We start from the raw sequence: 6,919 nt of genomic DNA on the forward strand, positions 1-6,919 counted from the left end.
ACAGCAGACTCGTATGATGACAATGATTGGAAATTGAAAATTACAATGTTTTAAAATCTCTCTCTCCCCAGTCTCTGAAATCCACCCGGAACTTTTCCGTGTCGGACTGGAGTAAGAACTTTGAGGTGGTGTTCCAGGATGAGGAAGGTAAGATCAGCAGATGACAGGCCAGTCAGCTGGTGTTGTTTGTGGTAAGGGCTGTTGAATGACTAAGTATGTGTGTTGTGTTGGCCCCTAGCTCTGGACTGGGGAGGGCCTCGAAGGGAGTGGTTTGAGCTCGTCTGTAAGACCCTGTTTGACACCACCAATCAGCTGTTCACTCGCTTCAGTGACGACAACCAGGGACTGGTAAGACCTCACCAGGACGACTAACAGTATACGGCTAGGGTCAATATTCACTGTGTCTGCCTGTCTTCCCAGGTCCACCCTAACGCTGAGCGGCCGGTCCACCTGCGTCTGAAGATGTATGAGTTTGCCGGCCGCGTGGTGGGGAAGTGCCTGTACGAGTCAGCCCTGGGCGGGGCCTACAAGCAGATGGTCCGTGCTCGCTTCACCCGCTCCTTCCTAGCCCAGATCATCGGACTCAGGATGAACTACAAGGTACGCCCTCCACCCCAGTCCCACAGCCCCTCAGAGGAATTGGAGGTAGACCTCACTCCCAATGTTTACCTCTATGCTTCGGCTAGTATTAGGGCTGGGAGATATGATGCTATATATATCGTGTGATGATAGAAAAGCGTCTATCGTTTCATATTGTGCTCTATTGTTTATTTCGTTGTCGCAAATCACACTCTTTTACTGCAATATTTTTCGCCAATTGGACGAAGCTTTGTGTTCTTCCACATGTGCCGTGAGAAAGGAAGTTTTCAACACAAACAAACATGGAGGAGAGTGAACGTGACACAGAGCACGGTGACACAGAGCACGGTGACACATAGCACGGAGACACGGAGCTCGGACCTAAAAGAGGGGCTACTTCGGTCACATGGACATGGTTTGTGTATGAAAAGTCTGACATGGACCAGAAAACCGTCCTCTGCAAAATATACCGCAGGCCGGTCCCGACAACAGGCTCAAACACCACTAATCTCTTTTACCACCTACGCAAGAATCATGTGAAACAGTACGAAGAGAGTCTATGATTGAGACCCAACAAAGTACAGTCGAGTGCTCCAAACAAACCCCCGACTCGTTGCAAGGGGCTTTTGCCCACGGCACACTATATGGCAATGAATCACGAAGATGGAAGGAGGTAACAGCTGCCATTACAACTTACATCTGCAAAGACACGGCCCCAATTTACATGGTCGAGAAACGGGGGTTTCATGTGTTGGTGCTAACACTTGACCCAAGGTACCAAATTGGTATGTGACACGTATTAATGACAAAAGAACATGCAAAACAGGCAAGCCCCCCAATATATATATATTTTAGGCCTATATTTATTTTGTCTGCAACTATAGTTGAAGTGTTTTCTATTGACCTTTTTAGATTTTATACATTCATATTTTATATTTTGTCTCATGCTTAATTGAAAATTTGCACAGGTTCTAAATAAAATAAATAATCAAATATGAGTAAGTACCTTTTTATTTGCTGAGTATAATTCAAAATGTAATAAGAAATAGGCCTTTACATGTGGTCATTTTATATAAACTATTTATAAATTGAATTTACAGAAAATTATCTATATCGGGATATGAGATTTTGGCCATATCGCCCAGCCCTAATTGTTATCAAATTGTAAGTGTTGCATTGTTCACAAGGCCATGAAAGGAGATCTGTTTATTTCATAGCGTACCAGTTGTATGTTGTGGTGTTTCTAGAACATATTAAGATCTGAACCTGCTGCTCTAAGTGGATAAGTCATCCTTATTGTTTTGCCGAGGTAAACGCGTCATTCTATTTCAATTCCTGTGTTTTTATTTCATTTTCCACGGCAGTACTTTGAGACGGATGATCAGGAGTTCTACAAAATGAAAGTCTGTGTCATCCTAAACAATGACGTCAGTGAAATGGACCTGGTGTTTGCCGAGGAGAAGTACAGCAAGTCGGGACAGCTGGAGAAGGTGATGAGGCAATCATTCTATTTGACATGACTTCCCTTATCCACCAAGTCATCTCACAGGAAAAAAAGAAAGCAATAACTAAACAGAAGAAACCCATATGATTTCCTTGGTAGACTGCTTAGGACTCCTAAATAGAAGTGGAGTGTGTAAAAGTAGAGGTAGTGTGTCAGGTTCGGTATGTGTTGTCAGTCATGTCCTGAGCTCTGTTACTCTGTCACTGCAGGTGGTGGAGTTGATATCTGGAGGAGCTCAGATTGCTGTGAACAATGAGAACAAGATGCATTATCTGAACCTGCTGGCCCAGTACAGGCTCGCCAGTCAGGTGCGAGACGAGGTGGAGCACTTTCTCAAAGGTAAGGATACAAACGTAGGTATTGTATGGCCTCTTCAAATCAAATCAAATGTATTTATATAGCCCTTCTTACATCAGCTGATATATCAAAGTGCTGTACAGAAACCCAGCCTAAAACCCCAAACAGCAAGCAATGCAGGTGTAGAAGCACGGTGGCTAGGAAAAACTCCCTAGAAAGGCCAAAACTTAGGAAGAAACCTAGAGAGGAACCGGGCTATGTGGGGTGGCCAGTCCTCTTCTGGCTGTGCCAGGTGGAGATTATAACAGAACATGGCCAAGATGTTCAAATGTTCATAAATGACCAGCATGGTCCAATAATAATAAGGCAGAACAGTTGAAACTGGAGTAGCAGCACGGCCAGGTGGACTGGGGACAGCAAGGAGTCATCATGTCAGGTAGTCCTGAGGCATGGTCCTAGGGCTCAGGTCCTCTGAGAGAGAGAAAGAGAGAATTAGAGAGAGCACACTTAAATTCAGACAGGACACCGAATAAGACAGGAGAAGTACTCCAGATATAACAGACTGACCCTAGCCCCCCGACACATAAACTACTGCAGCATAAATACTGGAGTCTGAGACAGGAGGGGTCAGACACTGTGGCCCCATCCGAGGACACCCCCGGACAGGGCCAAACAGGGCTCTTCACATTCACCTGTGTGTCTAATCTGGAATCTCTGTAAGGGGATAGGCAACAAACTGTTTTGTGAATTGCAGGTTTGAATGAACTTGTTCCAGAGAACCTGTTGGCCATATTTGATGAGAATGAGCTGGAGGTATGCTGCATAAAATCACATTCACTGTCATACATTCCAAGCGTACATCCCTTGTCATACATTCTAAATGGCACTCTTATGGCCCTGTGATGTCTAAATGTCTGTTTGTCCCTAGCTGTTGTTGTGTGGTACAGGGGATATCGATGTCCAGGACTTCAAGGCCCATGCTGTGGTCGTAGGAGGGTCTTGGCACTTCAGAGAGAAGGTGGGTGACATCACCAGGTCTGACCCATAGTACACGTTGAAAGATACTGCTTTGCTACAGCATTGATGGAGATGTGTTAAATGTGCTCGTGTTGAGCACCATGCTGACTGTGTTCTGGTGTTGTCCTAGGTGATGAAGTGGTTCTGGGCCGTGGTGTCCAGCTTCACCCAGGAGGAGTTGGCTCGCCTGCTGCAGTTCACCACCGGCTCCTCCCAGCTGCCCCCCGGGGGCTTCAGCACCCTCTGCCCCTCCTTCCAGATCATCGCTGCGCCCACACACAGCACCCTGCCCACCGCACACACCTGGTGAGTGGACGGGCATACACACACACACACAGACGGACATACAGTATATGCACATTCACACTCACATTCGTACTTGGCTCATATACATGTATGTACTATGTAGTTGGTTTCAGTTCGTTACTTCAATAATGCACAGACACACTATACATCTTGTAGAATAAACACATACACAACTGTCAATTGACTCTGTGGATTCTTTTCTCTCTAGTTTTAACCAGCTGTGCCTCCCTACCTATGACTCCTATGAGGAGCTGCACAAGATGCTGAAGCTCGCCATCAGTGAGGGCAGTGAGGGCTTCGGCATGCTCTGATTGGCCTTATCCCTGGAGCTCACCCCCAGACTCTGGTATACCCCTGTTATCCTCTCCATCAGCTTTGGACAATGGACAACTCTCCTCGACTCACACAGACTACCCATGATCCTCTTTCAGTGGTAGAGGGCATTACAGGAAACCCACAGGATGCCCCAGAAAGCTCTGGGAAGTCGTCATATGTCTGCTGGCACTATGTATATGCTGTACAACACTTGCTTTTCTAATGAAGAAAGATGAACTGGTGTATAAAAGGCTTGATAGTTTTTTTCTAGATGCAAGAGTTACTTAGTTTTACATGTTTGAGACAGAACGTAGCACTAGTTTAAGAGCCTCGTGAGCTTGATGTCATTTTGCTTTTTGTAATTTTGTTTTGGGAAAAAAAATGAGGAACATTTAAATGCAAATGCAGCCTATACAAAGTTTGGAGTAGCTGCGCACCCATAGCACTTTGGCCTTAACTGATCAGGGAAGGATATACAGTATATATATATATATATATATATATGACTCTTTTACTTCAATATGTGTACATACATGTAAATAGGTTTTCATGTTATGGCAACAGTTCAGATCTTTTTGTTTCATTTTCAAAGAGAAGGGACAAGTGGTACTTGATATTTATATATTTGAGGTCACACTTTTTTGTTGGTGGGATGTTATATGTTACAGTTGAAGCCCAGCTGATTCATTTATGTTTTGTTATTAAAGTGATACTTCAGGGTTGTGGCATCCCTAGTGTCAGATGAACTTGTGGATAACATTTTTATGTCTCTGTGTCCAGTGTGAAAGATGTTAGGGGTACTTTCACGATCTATTGCCAACTAGCGTTAGCGCAATGACTGGAAGTCTATAGGTGTGGCTCGTGAAACTACCTCTAACTTCCTTCAAGTAAATAAAGGGTTAGGGCCTCATTGTCAAAATCCCAAAGTATCCCTTTAACATTTCACATCACCAATTGACTTCACTGTACAAAGTCATGGGGTGTCAAAGGAACAAACAAAGTACTTGCCCATGTCACTGTCTGTTTTATGGACTGACTTAGGGATTTGTGTTGTTTTCACCCATACTGTTGATGGCTTTTTGTTGACGATGTTATTCGTCTTGATCCGTAACTGTTTTTTTGTTTTTTAAACCTGCCTTATTCAAACCCTTTGCCTCTGACTTTATCTGGAGAAGTGTATAGTTAAACGAAGCCTAGACCAGTAAAAGTATAACAACAGAGATATTACTATAACATGACTTTCTGTTGACTGCCGGGGAGATTTGAGATGTGAATATCAATTGGATTTTAACCTTGAGTTCCAGCCTCTTCAACTGTTATCTTGATATCGGTCATGTCTTGTGCTCTTGACTGGGTTTACCTCTGGATCTCCAATTCCATCTATGCATCCACTCGCTGTATGTGTGTCTGTGTCCATCCGAGTGCTTGTGTGATTTTAGCTGCCTCCCTTCTGACTGTACTACCCATAGGCTGCTGTATTTGACCTGAGCAAGGATACTGAGATCGGATACACAAGGTGAATATTTCTTGCCTGTGTTTTCATTGTATTATTGACTTATTTCTACATATTTACACAGTTTTCCAATGCTCATGTACGTATAATACTGTTGTTAAGTCAAACCATGAGCCTACGGGATGGTGTGAAATATTGGTTTATGTTCTGAACTGCATGTATTCTTCTTCTATGGTCATTTAGTCTCTGCAGCGAACATTTGTACATTTGACAATATGCAGTGTATTACAGTGGGCAGCTAACCACACGTACAGGCTATTTAGGAAAGCATAATGTAGAATGCAGCATATAGCACAAAAGCCTGAAGCAGACAGACACACACACACACATTTTAAGCAATACTATTGTATTCTTTGAAGTGTTAAAAGATCATTTGAATCATTATCCTCACAACGCACCACAAATGCAAACCCACGGCAGGTTAAGTTGTTGTTGTTCAACCCTCCTCACATTTATCAATGTGAATCAACCACTAAGAGATTTACCACTTAAACGTCACATCATTCTTGTTGAACAGGATACACACTTCTAACAGAATAATTCAACATTATTGGGATCTTCTTTAGGGGGCTGTTTGTGTTATTGGTGCTATCCTTATGGAGGCACAAGTCAAACTGTGTTGACAGAAGTAGAAATGCATTGTACTATAGGAATCAAGATCTGAACTATTCTTATACAAACCATGTGCATTTACAAAAGTGTAAATAGTTGAATACAGTTCAGATAAGGACATGATATGAAGATGTGTAAAGAAACGGAAGTTGTGATTTAAAGCTAGTTTATATAGTCTTTCACATTCATAAGCATGTCCAGTTTTCAGTGTTCAAGGTTCCAGTTCGATTGATTTGGGAAGCTCAGTGGTTATTGGGGTTTGGTATTGGATTTTTATCTATGTAAATATTGTTAATTAGTTGCTTATGGCTTGGAGGGGAGTTTGTTTTGTGTAAAATAAAATGGCCAAACTGTTGGTCATCACTGATGAATGTCAGAGTTCCTGCTCTGCAGTCCCTTTTGTTTAATGTGATTAAAAAAGTATTATTACATTGTGTGTCAATTTGTCAATGTTTTAAGGAGGCTGAGATTCGCTGGTCACTGTTCCAGGCATCTCGAGCTAGCCACCAGCAGTCTCATACTGTGGGTGTCCTCTCATGGGCGCAGGCCTCCTGGAAGACCACATTAAACCTGCGTGGACAACATATGCAGAGACACTGGTCTCAGAACAGGGGACCTTCCAGCTGTCATGAATAACGGCGAGCTATGGCATGACATCCTGCACATTGTGCCGCCATAAGCAAGTAAGCGAGCGTTTACTCCATTATTGTACAGCTACATATCAATCAAGTATGCTCCAATTCAAATAATATTCACCTTCATTGCAAATACCATAG

The 6,919-nt window shown here is 43.1% G+C and overlaps 1 protein-coding gene across 2 annotated transcripts in view; it reads left to right on the forward strand.

Annotated features, from left to right (window-relative positions):
- LOC112256686 (apoptosis-resistant E3 ubiquitin protein ligase 1) overlaps positions 1 to 6,574 on the forward strand; it is a 34,141-nt gene extending 27,567 nt beyond the window's left edge. For both annotated transcript variants that reach the window (XM_024430102.2, XM_024430103.2), the window contains exons 14-22: positions 72 to 147; positions 239 to 348; positions 421 to 600; positions 1,944 to 2,069; positions 2,293 to 2,422; positions 3,135 to 3,193; positions 3,309 to 3,398; positions 3,528 to 3,703; positions 3,912 to 6,574. In XM_024430102.2, the coding sequence (XP_024285870.1) occupies positions 72 to 147; positions 239 to 348; positions 421 to 600; positions 1,944 to 2,069; positions 2,293 to 2,422; positions 3,135 to 3,193; positions 3,309 to 3,398; positions 3,528 to 3,703; positions 3,912 to 4,014 (1,050 nt within the window). In that variant the 3' untranslated portion in view covers positions 4,015 to 6,574. The remainder of the gene's footprint in view (positions 1 to 71; positions 148 to 238; positions 349 to 420; positions 601 to 1,943; positions 2,070 to 2,292; positions 2,423 to 3,134; positions 3,194 to 3,308; positions 3,399 to 3,527; positions 3,704 to 3,911) is intronic.
- Positions 6,575 to 6,919: the final 345 nt, after the last annotated feature.

This window comes from Oncorhynchus tshawytscha, linkage group LG08 (assembly GCF_018296145.1).
Source record: "Oncorhynchus tshawytscha isolate Ot180627B linkage group LG08, Otsh_v2.0, whole genome shotgun sequence".
Taxonomy (NCBI): Eukaryota; Metazoa; Chordata; class Actinopteri; order Salmoniformes; family Salmonidae; genus Oncorhynchus; species Oncorhynchus tshawytscha.